General features: G+C 40.0%; 3 protein-coding genes across 4 annotated transcripts; 1 reads left to right on the forward strand and 2 right to left on the reverse strand.

Moving 5' to 3' along the window:
- Positions 1-255: 255 nt before the first annotated feature.
- On the forward strand, positions 256-4,689 carry ddx18 (DEAD (Asp-Glu-Ala-Asp) box polypeptide 18). Its single transcript, XM_061287229.1, has 14 exons — positions 256-420; positions 689-868; positions 954-1,103; positions 1,430-1,565; positions 1,698-1,798; positions 1,942-2,141; positions 2,299-2,413; positions 2,525-2,664; positions 2,733-2,894; positions 2,972-3,124; positions 3,283-3,396; positions 3,472-3,528; positions 3,599-3,776; positions 3,943-4,689. Exons 1-14 carry the CDS (start codon positions 315-317, stop codon positions 4,086-4,088), a joined length of 1,938 nt encoding a protein of 645 aa, XP_061143213.1. The 5' UTR covers positions 256-314; the 3' UTR covers positions 4,089-4,689.
- Positions 4,082-11,446, reverse strand: LOC133159849 (glycerol kinase-like). Of its 2 annotated transcripts, XM_061287231.1 has the most exons (20): positions 11,186-11,446; positions 8,942-9,015; positions 8,628-8,734; positions 8,198-8,275; positions 7,904-7,983; positions 7,654-7,791; positions 7,437-7,546; positions 7,251-7,317; positions 7,082-7,117; positions 6,763-6,830; positions 6,633-6,675; positions 6,473-6,553; positions 6,334-6,412; positions 6,147-6,243; positions 5,939-6,023; positions 5,642-5,762; positions 5,379-5,522; positions 5,222-5,311; positions 5,063-5,138; positions 4,082-4,798 (listed from the first exon to the last, which is right to left on the reverse strand). In XM_061287231.1, the coding sequence occupies exons 1-19, from the start codon at positions 11,237-11,239 to the stop codon at positions 5,065-5,067; spliced, it is 1,626 nt and encodes a 541-aa protein (XP_061143215.1). In that variant the 5' UTR covers positions 11,240-11,446; the 3' UTR covers positions 4,082-4,798; positions 5,063-5,064. The 2 variants fall into 2 exon arrangements, with proteins under 2 accessions (XP_061143215.1, XP_061143214.1); XM_061287230.1 differs by lacking the exon at positions 5,063-5,138.
- Positions 11,447-12,347: 901 nt separating this feature from the next.
- On the reverse strand, positions 12,348-17,220 carry si:dkey-219c10.4 (high affinity cGMP-specific 3',5'-cyclic phosphodiesterase 9A). Its single transcript, XM_061287232.1, has 14 exons — positions 17,076-17,220; positions 16,119-16,280; positions 15,975-16,026; positions 15,748-15,850; positions 15,510-15,652; positions 15,364-15,423; positions 14,761-14,938; positions 14,566-14,688; positions 14,212-14,304; positions 14,047-14,114; positions 13,855-13,957; positions 13,064-13,168; positions 12,797-12,943; positions 12,348-12,715 (listed from the first exon to the last, which is right to left on the reverse strand). Exons 1-14 carry the CDS (start codon positions 17,161-17,163, stop codon positions 12,524-12,526), a joined length of 1,617 nt encoding a protein of 538 aa, XP_061143216.1. The 5' UTR covers positions 17,164-17,220; the 3' UTR covers positions 12,348-12,523.
- Positions 17,221-17,753: the final 533 nt, after the last annotated feature.

The following is a 17,753-nucleotide window of genomic DNA, read 5'->3' on the forward strand; positions in this document are numbered from 1 at the left end:
TGGAATAATTTTACATTTCTGATTCTTCAGGATGCCAAATCAAACGAAAGGAGGGTCAACTGTATAGACATTTCTCTGACATAACAATAAAATTGATAAATGTCACCTGTCTTTGTATGCATGAATTGCTAGTTAAAATTTAATTTGTTAAGTTGCATGATCGTTTTAAACACATCCTTAGTACTTCTATAGGGCATTTCGCTTAACACCTTGTGGGGTCCTTGACATTTCCATTCAGGCAACTTTCAGGTTGCTCCTAAAATAAGGTCCTGACTCCCGTCCAGTCCGCTTACACGTGTGGTTCAGTCGTCAACATGGCCGATTTTCAGATGAAAATTCTCCGTAAGAGAATACAGAAAAGAAATGAAAAAAACAAAGAGCGCAAGCTACTCAAGAAGTGCGCCGAGGAGGAGGAGTCTGGTAGGTAGCGATCGTCAAAGTGTAATGTTTCTTTTCTCGACGACGACTGTTAGCTTCCTTAGCCTCGTTAGCTTCTCGCGGCATGATTTCTAATTATGTTTCAGCAAATAAACATCTGAAAAAGTCTATGGTAAATGAGCTTGTAATTGCGCTTAATGCATTTTGTTGCATCATTGTTTGCGTCCTGTAAACACGTAGGCTACATCAACAATAAGTAAGCCCATCAAAACTGTTTGAAGTTCACATTACGATTCGACATTTATCACAGTGAAGTCCGAGGGAGTGGATGAGAAATCCACTCAAGAAGCGTGCAAGACCAAAGCTAAACTCATCCAAGAACAGCAGAAGCAGGACGATGAGCCAGCTGACATTGAAACTAGTGCACAAAGAAGCGCTGGAAAGCAGAAGAAAAAGAAACGAAAACCGCCTCTCACGCTTGAATCACCAGGTAACACAACTCTGAAGCTGTAATGAACAACTGCGTAAACAATACGTCATTAATGTCATTTCTCAAATTGATATCTTTTCCTTAGCTGAGAAAAAGCCCAAAACTGTGCACGAAGTTAATGGTGAAAAAGATGGCTGTGAGATGGAGGAAGAGGAGGAACCCGTCCAACCACATGAGCAGGAGGAGGAGGATGGTGAGAAAGAAGATGTTCCCGAATTACCATTTGGCTTGACAGGTAATTATCATTTGCCAGTCATCCGCTTGTTAACATTTATCATGCTTGTGAATACTATTGCCTATGTGTTGCCCTTTCAATGTTTCCATCATGATACGGGTGTCAACCAAGGCATACATAAACACTTGTGGTTGTCTTGGATATGAGAGGAGTCACCCATGCTTCCCCTGATAAGACAAACCCCAAGTACACATTTTAGTGTTAAATGTCACACTGCAACAAAATTGTGATTTAAACATCAATTCATCTGTCTTTTTTTTTCTTTTTCAATTACTCAGATTATTAAAATATAATTGCGATTCTAATCTTTTGGCCTTTCTGTCCAGGAGCGTTTGAGGACACGTCTTTTGCTTCTCTCGCTGAACTGGTGAGTGAAAACACGCTGAAAGGAGTGAAGGAGATGGGCTTCGAACACATGACGGACATCCAGCACAAAAGCATTCGTCCTCTGCTGGATGGAAGGTGGGCATCCGATTCGTGGTCATTCGTTTGAAGTTTTAGGATGTGTGTAGAAATGATGTCACTTACTGTATTCAAATAAATTGCAGCTATTATTAACGTTGTTGATTATGGGTGTTTTGTTTTGTTGGACAGAGATGTGCTGGCTGCTGCCAAGACAGGGAGTGGTAAAACCCTGGCCTTCCTAATCCCATCCATAGAGCTCCTCTACAAACTTAAATTCATGCCCAGAAATGGTAATGATTGTTTGCCTCATCCATTGTTTAAGAAGGAATATTGAAAAGATGTTGCTTTTTCTCCGGGTTTTACTCGGGGGACCCTATTTGTCTCTTTTGGTCATAGTGCCAAAAGTTGTTTTTGTCTGCCCTCTTGCTACCAGGGACCGGTGTAGTGATTCTTTCTCCGACGCGCGAGTTGGCAATGCAGACGTATGGTGTGATCAAAGAACTGATGACCCACCACGTGCATACCTATGGCCTGATTATGGGAGGCAGCAATCGATCAGCAGAGGCCCAGAAGCTGGCCAACGGCATCAACATCTTGGTGGCAACACCAGGCCGGCTTCTGGATCACCTCCAGGTGAGCTGAGCTCCATCTGTACAATAATATCTTCAATCATTCATTTTAAAAGTGTTGTACTGCCATTTTTTCGAGGGGCAGTCATGTTTTGTCACTTTATAATTTCCCTCATTTGTGTAAAACCGATGCGACCCTTTCTGCGCATTTGTATCCTTAGAACACACCCGGCTTCATGTACAAGAACTTGCAGTGTTTGATTATTGATGAAGCTGATCGTATCTTGGAGGTGGGCTTCGAGGAAGAACTGAAGCAGATCATAAAGCTTCTGCCTAGTATGTGTTTTTTTTTTCTCCTGGTTTCTAGTGTCTATTCTTTTGTAGTTCCTTAGTCAGTGTTTTAGGTCAAAATCAGAGTAAATGAGAGTTGGTGTGTCTTTTCTGTAGAGAAAAGACAGACCATGCTGTTTTCAGCGACACAGACGCGCAAGGTGGAGGACTTGGCTCGTATTTCTCTGAAGAAAGAGCCGCTCTATGTTGGGGTGGATGACAACAAGGACAATGCCACTGTCGATGGTTTAGAGCAGGTATGTTGATGGCACGGCGTCTGATGTGGTCAGGCTCTCTCTTCACGATTGTCCCCTTTTTATCGCAGGGCTATGTCGTATGTCCATCGGAGAAGCGCTTCTTGTTGCTTTTCACCTTCCTGAAGAAGAACCGCAAGAAGAAGCTCATGGTCTTCTTCTCTTCCTGCATGTCTGTCAAATTCCACTATGAGCTCCTCAACTATATCGACCTCCCCGTCATGGCCATTCATGTAAGTCGTGACATGAACTGTCAGTCCCACTCGTGTTATCTGGACCTGTCAAGAAACCGGGTTCTTCATCGTTTTAGGGCAAGCAAAAGCAGACCAAACGCACCACCACCTTCTTCCAATTCTGCAATGCAGACTCTGGCATTTTGCTCTGCACTGACGTAGCGGCTCGAGGCCTGGATATCCCGGAGGTGGATTGGATCGTCCAATATGACCCGCCAGATGACCCCAAGGTCTCGTGATAAGCCTAGCTAAACAAAGACAAACATTAAACAACCTGAATTTAGACCACTGCATTGTTACCATCTCAACTCCGCAAACCCATTGTCAGTGATTAGTTTTTCCTTTCTAGCCTCATGAAGCTTCTAGAAACTTATCCTCCCGCCCACAGGAATACATCCACAGAGTGGGCAGAACAGCCCGAGGCATCAACGGCATAGGCCACGCGCTACTAATTCTGCGACCGGAGGAGCTTGGATTCCTGCGCTTCCTCAAGCAGGCCAAGGTGAATATATTTCAAGTTGCCTCCATGCTCGTGGCATGTTTCGAACGCCGAATAACAGCGTTCTGTGCTCTCCAGGTCCCCTTGAGTGAGTTTGAATTTTCCTGGAGTAAAATCTCCGATATCCAGTCCCAGGTAAGCAATCTAGTGCTTTAATTCAGCACCTGAGGTGAAATGTTCTTGACGTCAGTGAAAATGGTCTTAGTTGGAGAAACTGATTGAGAAGAACTACTACCTCCACAAGTCAGCCCAAGAGGCCTACAAGTCGTATGTGAGGGCTTACGACTCGCACTCGCTCAAGCAGATCTACAGCGTCAACACACTCAACCTCCCCATGGTGGCGATGTCGTTTGGATTCAAAGTCCCGCCCTACGTTGATCTCAGTATCCTTTTCTGTCAAATGATGAGTACAATATTTTACAAATTTAGAATTCGCTCTTCTTGAAATAATTTTACACCACACCACACCACTTCTTGAGGAAAAAGTAGAGCATTGTAAAATGATTCAACCAGCTTTTTTTTTTTTGCCTTAACCCAACTTTTTCTCAGACGTCCATGGCAGCAAAGGTGCAAAGCTGCAAAAGCGAGGTGGCGGTGGTGGCTTTGGTTACCAGAAATCCAACAATGTGCACAAGGCCAAAATCTTCAGGCATGTCAACAAAGGACGGAATGACGCAAGGCAGTTCTCTCGTTAATTGGGTTATCAGAATGCCCGGACTGGTCCCTTGACAGAGTATCAGAAAAAATAGCTCTCAAGGTTCTTTTTCCTTCCTAATTTGTAGGAATTGTATTTTGTGGCTATTTCCTGGATGTTTTATAGATAGATATATACACACACACCATGTTTGCTTGACTAATTATATTTGTCCACAAAACTTTAGTGCAAACATGTTGGATTTAAATACAACTCACGTGACCTTGCATAGTGAATGACTTTGTTTTACTTATTTGAGATCATGTGGAAGCCCCGAGTTAAAGAATAAAAAAACATTTAATACAGTAATTTGTAATTCATTCCATCTGATGAAAAAAAGGTGCTTGTCAATCAATTGCACAGGGAAACTGAAAAGTTGCAGATATGCTGCATACAAATGCCACTGTACTATTTTCTATTTGTTACACTCAACATTCCTGATTCAATTTTAAACAAACTTGGAATATCTACCATAGCCCATCAATCCTCCAAATGTGCCCCGCCCTCCAACCCTGTCATAACCATGCCTAGAAAATACTTTATGTATTATTCGAAGTGGTCTCTTATTCCAAATAAAAGAGAAACCTTCTCATTGCTCCACAGCTTCCACTCTTCATTCCAACTGGCAATTGTCCGCTGATGAGTCATGTGACAGCTCTGCAGTGGCTGCATCTAGCACCTTTATTCCCATCCAACGTCTCTGCTGGTTATCTGGGGGTTAGGAACAAAAAGATGAATGAGTGATTAAAGTATTTGAAAATGATTTGGAGTCTGACAGATGCATTCAGCAGTGTTCTTCCACTATGCAACACATCAGTCAGGATCTCTGCAGGTTCATTCAACTTTTAGTATGCTTCTTAATCAGAGATTGGGTGCATCACATCCATTTAGATTTTTTACGCTTGAAAGACTTCAGGTACCTGCAGACACCCAAAATATTTGCCCAAAGAATAAAAGCAGCAACGAATGCCGGACCTTTAGAGGTCGACTCTGACAGAGGGAGGTGAAGGAGAGAGCCCCCAAGGGATGCTGTTCACCTCCTTGGCTAAACCTGGCAGTAAGAGAGCCAAGGTGAAGCCTCAAGAATCAAAAAGACTTATGATTGCTCCACATTCAGGACAAAAGATGCCATACCGTTGTCACCGCAGCCTGCTGGCTCTGTCGTCTCCCAGTTCATGGATCGTTGGACAGCCTTCTTCCAGCGAGCAAAGCGGAACTCACTCTCTGAGAAGATTACACATGTAAGGTGAGCCAAGTGCTGCAAAGATGCTCACAGGTTTTGCTTTCTTACCGTCAGTATTGATCTGAGGCTCGTATTTTTCAGAAGTCATGTGAGGAAGATCACTTGGGCTCAGGCTCCACACTTTGACACCCTCTGCAGCTCCTGCTGCCATGGCGGCTCCTAGAGCTGTTGTCTCTGACATCGAAGGTTTCACTGGACCACCGTGTCAAAAATAAATAGACACACTATCAGCTGAATTGTTTTGAAATTAAGTTGAATTTTTTGTGAATATTTTAAATGGAGAACTATTTTAAATATGAGGAAAAACATACCTACAGATACGCCAAGGATGTCAGCCTGGAGCTGCATCAGCAATCTGTTAGCAGTCATGCCTCCATCCACTTGCAGCTGCACCACAGGTACACCACTGTCCATATTCATTGCATCGAGGATCTGATGCACAACAAAGCAACCATACACATTAGTACCAGCATATAAACAAGTTTCAAAAAGTCACCTGAATTGATCTATCCACTACAATTTTAGATTTTTTTTTTTTTTACTCCACCAGTGAGATGCTGGAAAGAGCCCTAAATCCGACGTGAAAAATTAATAGAGCTTCTGACTACCTCTCTGGTTTGAAAGCAAACAGCCTCAAGAGCAGCAAAAGCCAAATGGCTCTTGTTGGTGAACTGTGTGAGGCCACAGATGATGCTACAGGAGAGAGAAAGAGCGAATCAGCACAATTACACCAAAGTCCCAGACCAATTTTTATGTTTGGAAAAGAAGGCAAAAATCTTTTGGTATTTTCTGATCATTCAGGACTGCATATCTCACCCTCGTGCACTGGGCTCCCAATATGGGGCATAGAGCCCGGAGAAAGCAGGCACAAAATAACAGCCGTAAGATGTCCCTGCTGAGGCAGCTAACTTCTCTGAAATGAGAGCGACGATAAAAAAAAAAAAAAAGACGGCTGTCATTCAATGTAGTTTTTAATGTGCTTGTGGCTTTTCAAGCAACATACCAATCTCTGCGGAGGATTGTATTATGCCCATATTGTCCTTGAGCCATCGAACGACTGCCCCAGCAATGGCCACTGAGCCCTGTCAGGGTGAAATGAGTATGTAATAAATACGTGCCAAATATTCAAACTACTCACAAACCTCGAGCGCATAGCAAGGAGGCTGATCTGTTCCCAGTTTGTAGGCAACTGTGGTCAGCAGGCCGTGCTCTGACATCACAGGCTAGCAAAATTGCAAAAAAAAAAAAAAAAAAGAATGATGACAAAACATCTTCAATAAGCTACGTCCTGTTATGACATACCTTGTTCCCTGTGTTTTGGAGCATGAAGCAACCCGTCCCATACCTCAATGTGACGATAAAAAGATACCCAATGAATCAGTGATAATTGTGAGATACAATAAAAGGTGAAGTTGTGAGTGATGTACAGTACGTGTTTTTGGTCTGGCCGTCCTCCAAGCACATCTGACCCACCAGGGCTGCCGACTGGTCACCAAGACACTAATAATAACAATGTCGCCATTAACGTGTTTGCTCAACATTTTGTCACAGGCATACAATATAGTATTAATACGGAAATTTATTACTAACACTATAAATCGAAATTTAATAAAATGATATATTTAATATATCAAACATTTATGTGGAATAAAATTACTTTTAATCCAAATTTAAAAAAATATGATTTGAATATCACTTTAAATGAAAGAATAATGTTTTTCTCCTCTTTTGCTACATAAGAAAAGTTTTACCCCAGAGATTGGAACTCCTTCAAGGGTGGTTGTTTTCTGGTGAGAAGACATGAGTAGTAGGTAAGTGAGTACGTGTCTCACATTTGCATTTTAAAAATTGTCAAACACCATTTCACGTTGCATTCATCAATTAATTTTTCGGCGTGAAATCTTATGAATACCAATTTACCATCCAGCCGTATATTTCAGAGGAGCTTTTGACTTTGGGGAGAAGTTCCATTGGAATATCAAAGTAACTAAAAGAAGCAAAACAGGAAATGTGTGTTGTTGTTTTTATAAATTGCCACAGGCTCTTCAGACAAGTTTGGACGTTAGTTTATTACAAATGTTATGTCAGTGCGTTATGTGCCATTACCTGCAGAGCTCATGATCCCAGTCCATAGTGTGAATGTTGAAGAGCATGGTCCGACTGGCATTAGTAACATCTGTGCAGTGGATTCCTCCATTCCTGCCACCTGTCAGGCACTGAGGAGCCAAAAAAACAACCCCACTACTTTTACCACCAAACATCAATTTCCTTATCCCTGATCGACCATGTACAAAAAGACACTATTAGTACGCCGGGGTCGTACCCAGATGATCCAGGAGTCCACCGTGCCAAAGATGGCGCGGCCGCTTTGCACAGCCCGTTGCACCGTTTCGACGTTATCCAGCAGCCAACGTAGCTTCACTGCACTAAAGTAGGTACTGATGGGAAGGCCCGTCTTATGCTATGTTGAAGATATTTCGAAAATGGAGAAATTAAAAAAGAAACGTTTGAGAGTAGTAAACAAATTCTAGCCTAGAGTTACTCAACTTTAAGGAAATGTTGATTACACTCACCCTAAGGTGATTCTTATTTTTGCCTGGTGATTTATCAATGAGCCGCTCCACTGTGGACTGTGTGCGAAGGTCTAGCCAAACTAAAGAGTCAGAATGTCCAAAAAAATATTTTACTTAGTTACTTTGTATTAATCCAGATGGACTATACAATCCAGTGTAATCTATTTCTAACAGCAACAGCAGAGGTTCTTGGAGCATCCATGTTGGTGAAGTGCTTGATGAAGTCATGTTTTTGAGGACCACTCAGCAATATAACACAGAACAGACTATGAATATAATACTTTGCAAACTCACCAATGGCATTATAGAGAGGTTCTCCAGTGTGCTTGTCCCAAACTAGGGTTGTCTCTCTCTGATTGGTCACACCCACCGCTGATGAGACAAAATGATCATTGTCAATAACAAACTGCCCCTACTTCTATTAGGTCCCAAAAATTGAAGGTTGCAGGGGTGATAAACTCGTTTTGTCACAGGAGAGCCATTATGATTGTCAACGTTTCGTTTTGAAATCAGAGACTAGTAAAAACTTTTCAAATATTCTAAAAAGATGAATTGCAAGCAATCTCTCTCTTTTTTTAAAAGACAATTTGTAATTTTAGTAATGACACAAAGTCGATGCCTTTGCGGGCCACTAAAAATGACATGGCGGGCCGCATCTGGCCCCCGGGCCTTGAGTTTGACACTATGATCTACAGTGTGCAGTAGTGGAGGCACTTTCACCCACCTTTTATGTTGCCAATATCAATGTTGCGCTGGCTAAGTTTCTCACATGTTTTCTCAATACATTCATAGACTGACTGTATTATTTCCCTGGGGTCTTCCTCCACCCACCTGGTAAAAATAATGCAAAACAACTCAATATGTTGACACTAAATAAGATTTCTAACAAATCCCTTAACATGAAGAAACCAAGAGGATAGAAGATGAATTTATCCTTGGCACAAACAATGGAGTTTATGTAAATTATAGTTTTGATGTCCAGGAGATGAAGAATATGCAAATCATTGTTAACTAATATTATGAATATTTAAAACGTACCCCTCCTTTGGAAAACTTTGGTTGATTTCTACTTGGTGGTGAAGGATTAATTGAGCTGTCTTGGCATTAAAGACCTGTGGGGAAAAAAAAACATGAAAAATATTTTCACAAACAAAATGAAAAGTAGCAAAATAATTAGTTATTCAAGTATTTGTGTGTTTTATATCTTTCTAAACGCAGCAACGGTGTCTGTGATTTGCTTATTTTTATTTAAGTCTTGCAATGAGTCTAAATACAATCAGGTATGTTAAACTTTAGTCCAAAAACAACCAGGTAAGTTAAAGTTTAACTTCTTGTGTCATCAGATGAACTTTAACATAGAACTCAGGTAGGTGAAGGAATTGGTCACTTATGCAAAGTAATGTCAATATCATTTGATCACAGAAGTCATATTTTGCCAGATAAATAGTATAAATTGGAGGTATGGAGTACAGGATAGTCCTAATTGTTAGAAAAATGCAATATTTTTCAAGTGTATATGACACAACTTTGCAGTAGGGTGTTTGTTTACAACATCATCATCATAAAATAGTCATTTCCGTTTAAGTCATGTGATGACAACCATAGTTGTGTATGTCATCTGCAACTCTGCTTAAGTGTGACAAAACATTTTGTGATGTGGAATAGACAAAATCCAAGAATAGACCTTTGGGGAACCTTGTACCGTACTATTCGGACTATAAATCGCACCGGAGTATAAGTCGCACCAGCCATAAAATGCCCAAAAAAGTGAAAAAAAACATATATATGTATATAACTCGCTCCTGAGTATAAGTCGCCCCCCCCACCCAAACTATGAAAAAAAACGCGACTTATAGTCCGGAAATTACGGTATATGATCTTTAATCAGAATTTCTTCTCAGGGCATTGACTCAATGGTACTTTTCTGGTTGTCTTGGAAACCGTTTCTCCTCTCAATCAAGAAGGCTCCATCAGTTCATACACCAAGGCTAGTTAAGACAGCCCTAACCTGAGTATTGTTCGGGGAAATCCTAGTAGTAGTTTAAGAGACTAGATTATTGAATTACTTTGGAAGGCCTATGTAGAGCGATGGTTTCACAAGTTTGGGAGAGTGATAGACACAGCAAGATTTTTTTTTTTCGAGCCTATCGGAGCGATTGGGTTGGAGGCAAGCTTAAACAATGTCTGCCATCTAGTGGTGAACACTGTTATTACAACATTGCCCACTCCGAGTGCAGGTACAGGCCGCATGCAGCTTGTAGGCCACTAGTTGGCCATTTATCTTCCAAACCATGCAAAAAGTAGGACAGGGGGGGGACCACAAAGGTTATAAAAAGACCTCCAACGCCACAGATGAAAAGTTAATTTTTGACAGGTGATAGCATCACACTTCAGCATACAACTGATAGGAATTGCGAGGATTTCATCACTTAAAATTTGACAAAAGCAATGAAAATCATTCAAACAAACACGGTGAAGCCGATACAATACTTGCACTGCAAGCTTGTCATTGAGGCAACGAGTGATTTAAATTTGCATGCTGATGTCTTAATGTATTTTTAATACAAAAACACAGAGAAAATTATCAGTCAAGAATTGAAGCAGCATAAGTTCATCTATTTATCATATTGTATGATATTTTATGTCACATTATTTTTATTACATTTTATACACACACTACACTGTATAATTGTATATATTGAGAGAACGAGTATCTACTCTAGACTTTAATCCAGAGCCGGTCCAAGGTAAAAGCAAACGGGTCCTGCAGTCAGTAGGATTATTATTATTTTACTTTTTTCATTAAAGCTTTGACACATTTTATCCAGTTTTAGGACCTCATTATTCAAGTGTATATTTGTTTATTTAAAGGCACGGCAAGGTACCTTTCACTAAATAATACCTTTAATACAAAAGCTAACACCATGTGCTTCACATAATTAAAAGTACATTTAAACAAACCTTTCAAAAGCAAAGAGCTGTGGACAAAATAAAAGATCTTAAATTAGTAAAACAAAGTGTAAAAAAGATTAAAGCCCTTTCCTCTTCAGTATTTTCTTGATCATGTAACTTTTTAGTGTCATCATTACTATTTCCTTGATATTTCTATTTTTTTTATTTGGAAAAAAATCTGATTTCATTTGTTGAACTTTACTGTTGATATATGCAAACAGTACGCTATAATACATTATAATTGCTACTTTAAAAACTATGCCGAGATAATTATGTATCGTTGTCACAAACCAAAACATGAACATGCTGCCACGCTGCCACGTCACTTACCAGAAACCTCGTTGAGCTCGTGCCCTGGTCAATAGCACCCACGAGTGGATCCATAGCTGTATTTTCTCTCCTTTGTGAAGGAAAAATGATAACCCTGCTGCTCCCAAGTCCCGTGTTTGCATTTGAAGCACAGCAGCTCAATTATGCATCATGAGGAGACTTGCAAGTAGGCGGGATTTTCGAGCCTGCTCGAAAGGAGCCGGACCTGTTCAATCCACGCTCCCATAGGTTCTTCACTAAAAGGCGTTGGTGGCATTTTGTCCAATTGGCAAAAAGAGGCACCCACGTGTTGTTGAAAGCATATGGCCCTCATCATGTTTCATTTTACTGTTCTCTGAGCACATGGAAAAAAGAAATCTAAGTGTCATGAGATTATTATTAGCCTATGCAGACATCCAACTGTCTTAGTTATATACAGTGGTGGGCCAGTGTTACGTCACACACTTTGCAGACAAACAGCTGTTGCAACAGTAGGCATGGTTAAAAAGTTTGACACACGTGGTTGTCCCTTCTCTTCTTTCAGTCAGTGCAAAATCACCCTTGAGCCTAAAATAGAATTGATCGTGGCGCAAAAGATGCATCTGTGGACACAATTTGATTACCCTCTCAGTGAGAACCAGAATTGGTCTTGCCTGCCAGCCAACATATGATAACAGATTCAATATTTGGACTTCATGACTGATCAAATATTTGCACTCTTGTGGGTTGCTTTGTTCCCTCTGCACATATATGAGGACTGCACTGTGATTGGCTCTTGAGTCATTAAAACAAAAATCACATATTCACAGATTTTTGTTTTGACTTTTTTTAATGGAGATGAGCGTTTTTGAAAAAAAGCATATTGGAGGTTTAGTTTTTCAACAATTCCGGGGCTGTCAATTAAACAAGAATTTTCCCTAACCCTAACTTAAATCCCCGCTTGGCCACTGTCTAGTTTTTAATTGTAATATCAGTATTCACCACTAGATGGTATTAGTCGACACACTGGTTGGGTTCTCCTGGAGCCATGTGAGAGTAGCTATCATCAACAGTTGATGTAATAACATGAAGAAATTATTTCATTTACTATTCATGACCATTTAACTGACTGGCACTAGCTTCTGGATTATTTGAAAACTTCTGTGTCTTCAGTGACACAAAAAGAACATCAGATGGAAATATATTACAAGAATTGGTTGGAGTCTTTTTTATTTCTGTCAGCGTTATTTCATACATAGGATTTTAGCAAAATCACTTTACGCGAGTCTCCTTTGCCACCTCCTGCATAAACAAACTTTTTTTTTCAACATTCAAAATGCCCTAAGTACATCTGAGTTTGTACATTCAATGTCAATTTGGTCACTGTGTGTCTGTTCTTGAAGCTCCATGTCCAGAGGTCCGCCGCTCATCTCTACTCGGCTGGTCCACTGGTATCTCCTTGCTCTTGAATCCATTTTCACATTGAGCTCGATTTTGTTTCTCTTTCTCCAGGGCTTTCTCCATCTCAGTGTAGTAGTCAAGGGCCTTCCGCACTGGATCAATGATGTGTTGCTGCGGATCCAAAAATGCCAGCAAAGTCGCAGATTCCTTAAGACCAATGGGTTAGGGTTGCATGCAAAGTCATGTGATTACCTCCAGGCAGGGAAAGAGGTTGGCCAGCTCTATAAAGAGCGGCAAAAGCACAAATCTGATGAAGCCAGTTTGAGATGTGGGTTTGGTTATCTTATCCCGATCCATGAAAGGGGTGACAGGAAGACCCTGTAACTTCTCGACATCACTCTGAGGACCACGCCAAATTAATTCAATTTTGATTACGGTTAACAATATCCATTGAAGTCGACTTTTTGAAATTGAAACATGTGTCACTACAACATGATTGTGCTGAATCCATTGCGTCACCTGGTTGTAGAATTCCTGTAAAAGACAATCCAGCCAAGGCTCTGCCACTTCCATGGGTCGTGCTTCATTGGAGATGTCGCTCACTTTGATCAGAATCATCATAAGCTGCGTAAGGATGAAAGATTCAATAGAGTCCTTGTGCATAAGTCTTACGACACATAGTGAAAACAGATAAAAGCCTGTTGTTTTACTTTTATTTAAATGGCAAGGAAGCCATTTTAAACGTTTTGGTGTTGCAAGTGAAAATAAGAATGTTAGGGTTCTTAAGTTCTTTTGCAGCCACCGTATGGTAGCGATATTGAGGATCTTATCTGTTGGACAAATGATTTTCTTGTTTAGTTTTTTTTTTATGTTCATGGATTTATAATCTGTTCAATGACCTATTTCCCTGTTATGCAACTACAAATGCTATGATCACTTGAGCTTTCTGTTGCTCAGATTAATCTTTTGATTGTGAAATGCTCCGCGTGCTCAAGTCATCTTGACATTCACTCACTCATTTGAAATTTCACACACTTCACACTTGAACTTTGAACCCAACGACAGAGGTTGGTTCCCAATCTGAATCTTTTAGAAGTGCTCACTCCTCATTAGCAGTCATGCTATCGTTTCAATTTATGACATCATCCACTCCTACTACCTTTTACTCAAAGATTCTGTTTATAAAGGAGGTCAAAAATCAAAAACAAACCTTTGAGGTAGGGTTTTTAAAGCAATAATTTGTCTTTGTTGCAGTAAAAAGAATTGAAAAAAATGTGCATATAAGTAATGAGTACAATTTCATTTCTTACCACATCTCTGTGATCCTTATTGTCAAAATCAAAGGGAGCCAGAATGGACTTGAACTTGTTGAGGATCTCATTGTGTCTTGTCATATCAGTGGCCAGAATGCATCTGCAATTTCAAAATATTCTGCTGTTGTGTAATCAACTCTGGGCATAGCAAATGAACGTATACAAAATGGTTCAAATAAAAAATCTCACTTAATAATGCTTTCTCTTATCCGCTTGTATTGGTCCAGAGGCAGATTTCTGAAAATGTTGCTCTCTGTCTAGACACAACAAATTCTTCATCTCATCACTCCCTTAATTTTACCTCCTGACAATTTCTTCCTTCGATGTTTTTTGGACAGAGTGTAGAAGTTGTACCTTCTCCAGGATATCGAAAGCGACTGCGCAGTGGTGGTTCTCCAAAGGAGAGATGTCATTGTAGCGAAGTGCAAGTTCTGTCCGAGCATTGATCTGGAATAATATGCACACATAGCCAAGGCTGGAAATAACATTTGTTTTCCTTAGAGGGACTACTTTGCAAACAAATCACTTGAGAAACACGAACAATTTTGAGTAGCATTATTTTTTTTCAGGTTGACTGGGTTTGATTAAATAAAAATACGACAATATAATAGTGAAGTTGATTGTTGGGCTGCATCTGTTTAATATTTCAACATTCGAGAAGTCTACTGGAAACGCACATTGGACTGATCTCTTCTATATTAAGATTACCTGGTATGCATTATTGTAACCAGTGTGGTCAAGATCATGGCAAATTGCAGACGTCAGCATGATCAGTAGGTCAATGCCGTCCATCTTACTTCTCAGGTCGGTCAACCAGATTAAACCATACATCTGTTGCAAGAGATGACAATATTTCTTTGACTTTTGATTCATAAGATCTTTAGTGCTGCATATTCCACCCACCATCTGGGTGACACAGAAGCAATGCTTGAAGTTGTGGAAAGGAATGTTGTTGTATCTGCGGTACACTTCAAACAGGAACTGTTGTAATACTTCAGGTTCAATATTGTAGGTCGCAATCAAATCCAAGTCTGTGTACATGACTTGCAGAAGGACCATTATCTCCGCATCCTCCCACTGCCTGCACTCACACCAAAAGAGAAAAAACATCTCAGAAGAGTCAGTAAAGTCAATTTTATGTGCTCGTCCTGTCAACCACTTTGACAAAAGAGAAAAGAATAGCATGATAAACACAAGTTAATTCTATCATAAATCACTCAAACGAAACCACCCGGAGAAGAGAGAGACACCCCATCCATCCCAACTTTGCAAAAGCTCATCTCAATCCATATTTGTGAATGCAACGCACATTGAAACCACTTCAAACATGATTTTGAATAAGCCACTCGTGAGCCTTTTGATATGTGAGCCCTCTGCAGGGGTATTGATATTGAGATGAGTATGCTAACCAGAAGAAAAGAATGGAAGACCACAATCTTTTCAGATACACACAGTGGATCCCAAATATATTCACAGCGCTTCACTTGATCCAAATCCAAAACCTACCAGTTGTCAAATGTTGGAGTCTTTAAGTACTGCCTTACTTCCTCTGATACCTCCAGAGAGCTGTGAGGGTGACACCATAAGATAATAAGAAACGAATACATTGATTGTATGAATACACAAAATAGATTGGCGTCAGTTGCACGTGCCTCATTTGAAGGAACTTTTCACGCACATGCTCACATTCCTCTTTGGTTTTATGTAACGTTCTCTTGTGGTAGAACGGAGAGGGCTTGTGTGCCCCCTCAGACAAGTCCTTGAATAACCCCAGCCAGCTGAGATGCTCCACACTCTAAAATGAAATTGGTTCAAGACACAAGTTAGCTAGACAGTACATGCTTTTCAGTTTGACGTATTTTTGAAGCCTCGAAGTCCATTTCCACGCACCTCTAGTTTCTCCCGGAATGAATCCACCTGTTTCTTCATCTCATAGATGACTGCAGGCGTAGTTCCTGCTTCATCGAGGATTTTCTTTTCCAGGCCTTTAAGTCTGAGGTTACATGTTACAATAACAACACATTGAACTCCTTTGTACGGTGACGCAATAAAGTTGAGGAAATGTACATTTAGTTTTCGCTGTTTTTCTTATTTCGAATGGGTTCGAGGTAGTCCACCTTTTCTCCATGGATGAGAGATCATATCCCAGTGCACCAGCAAGTTCCACACCTTATTTGAAAAATAAAAGACAATAAAAAGTCATGTCAACTATTTTGCAAGCAGGTAAAAAAGATTGTGCCCTTATGCCAAGGAAAAGATACCTAATGGCTGACTGTTGTAGCCAGAAGCCACCACTTCCAGTTTGTAGCAGGCGTTGGGCTTATTTGGCTCCAGATTTGGCGAGATGTTGATGATGTTGCCTTTGGGATTGTAAAGCTTTAAGATGTCATGTGGACCGGCTTCAGCTGCAGCTCGGAACAGATCTGGAAGGGTCGCTTCAGTTTTTGCTGTGTTTTGAAAGATTCTGTGCTGTTCTATTGACGCAAAGCAACGTTTTTTTTTTGTTGTTGAAGAAATTTCACCTTGAATCAAAACCCGGTGCTCCTTGAGGTAAAGGAAAACTGTGCACTTGAGATTTACAACAGAAAAGCCCTTTGAGTTGAAGCACCTCTTGAGTTCAGTTGCCTTGATTTAACTTTTGCAGATACCATGACCTCAGGGACAGAGGGACATTCAACGTTTCAAACATAAATACCGTAATAAAAATTTTTAAAAAAGTTTTCCTTTAATTCCACACTGCAAGTACCCAACAGATGTATGCACGTCAAGGCTTTAAGCTAACACTAATCAGTTGCATAATAAGTGACAAGTTGCTTTTAAAATTATTTGGTGTTTTATGAGTCATCCATGTTAGACCCTTTTGGCATTCCACAGCACTTCAAACAAAATGCATGAATAATATTTGCCCAGTGAACATATAAACTGAAGAGCTGTCAGTGGCAGCTGTTTGCCGTTGGAAAGTCAGCAGACCTCGATTGCTCTCGTGTTATTCTTTCTATGACCAAATCATTGTGAGGTTTATGATGACATACAAACCTGTGCACATTAAGCTCCACTTTGCTTCCACACCAGAAGTTAAACATTGTGTTTATTTAACTACTATTGCAAAATTCCGTTCAGGAACATTGAACACATTACACATTGAACAAAGAAAATGTTTTATAAGCAATGATACTTTAACCCTTTGACAAGATAGGCAGTGAATTATCTGCTCTTACCTTTGACATCTTGAGCTGGACAATTCACCGGGAACTCGGCTTGTTCTGGTCTCCCATTTACTGTAAAGTAAATAATTTTTGTTGCCATCTCATATATTCAAAGCAGCTTACGTTGCAGTGTGTACTGTACTATAACAGGTCTGAATCAGGCGTCCGTTTACCTCATTATTCTATTTTGTCCCTTTAATATACTTCCCACTCTTCTGTGCCCCGCCTTCTGTTCTCCATTGGACGGTGTTTCCTAATGACACAAATCTAAAGTAATCAGACAATAACACACTGCTGTTTTAACCGTCAGTGGTTGAAGAAAGACCCTTCCAAACATTATTTTCTAAATATATTATGATTACATTATTTCAACATACAAAAAAAAACTTCAAATGATATTGCTTATTTGTCACAATGTACACTCTATCAAACATTTTCTTCTTTTCTGGGCACCTTGGCAAAAAAGCAGACTACAGCCTGGAAGGGAAAAAGCAAAAATCACTTAATATTTAAGATTTAATAAAAATCATCATTATTAAAAATTACTTCTTGCAAAATGTTTTTGAGTTACTAATCTTTTTTTTTTTAGTTAGTTATTTGTTTGTTTGTTTGTTTGTTTGTTTATCTGGCATTGGAAAGGCATCTGCGCAAACTAGTGATGGAAAAATGAAGCTTCTTAAGATTTTTTTG

The sequence above is a fragment of the Syngnathus typhle genome, linkage group LG9 (assembly GCF_033458585.1).
Source record: "Syngnathus typhle isolate RoL2023-S1 ecotype Sweden linkage group LG9, RoL_Styp_1.0, whole genome shotgun sequence".
In the NCBI taxonomy this organism is placed as follows: domain Eukaryota; kingdom Metazoa; phylum Chordata; class Actinopteri; order Syngnathiformes; family Syngnathidae; genus Syngnathus; species Syngnathus typhle.

Coding starts and splice junctions, on each gene's coding strand:
- LOC133159849 (XM_061287230.1), bottom strand. CDS start 11,239: ATGGATCCACTCGTGGGTGCTATTGACCAGGGCACGAGCTCAACGAGG. Junction 7,118..7,250: donor CTGAAATATACGGCTGGATG/GTAAATTGGTAT, acceptor TCTTCTCACCAG/AAAACAACCACCCTTGAAGG. Junction 6,831..7,081: donor AAGGAGTTCCAATCTCTGGG/GTAAAACTTTTC, acceptor TGTTATTATTAG/TGTCTTGGTGACCAGTCGGC.
- ddx18 (XM_061287229.1), top strand. CDS start 315: ATGGCCGATTTTCAGATGAAAATTCTCCGTAAGAGAATACAGAAAAGA. Junction 1,566..1,697: donor CGTCCTCTGCTGGATGGAAG/GTGGGCATCCGA, acceptor TTTGTTGGACAG/AGATGTGCTGGCTGCTGCCA. Junction 1,799..1,941: donor TAAATTCATGCCCAGAAATG/GTAATGATTGTT, acceptor TCTTGCTACCAG/GGACCGGTGTAGTGATTCTT.
- si:dkey-219c10.4 (XM_061287232.1), bottom strand. CDS start 17,163: ATGGCAACAAAAATTATTTACTTTACAGTAAATGGGAGACCAGAACAA. Junction 14,689..14,760: donor GCTTCTGTGTCACCCAGATG/GTGGGTGGAATA, acceptor CTCTTGCAACAG/ATGTATGGTTTAATCTGGTT. Junction 12,944..13,063: donor TACAGGAATTCTACAACCAG/GTGACGCAATGG, acceptor CGTGGTCCTCAG/AGTGATGTCGAGAAGTTACA.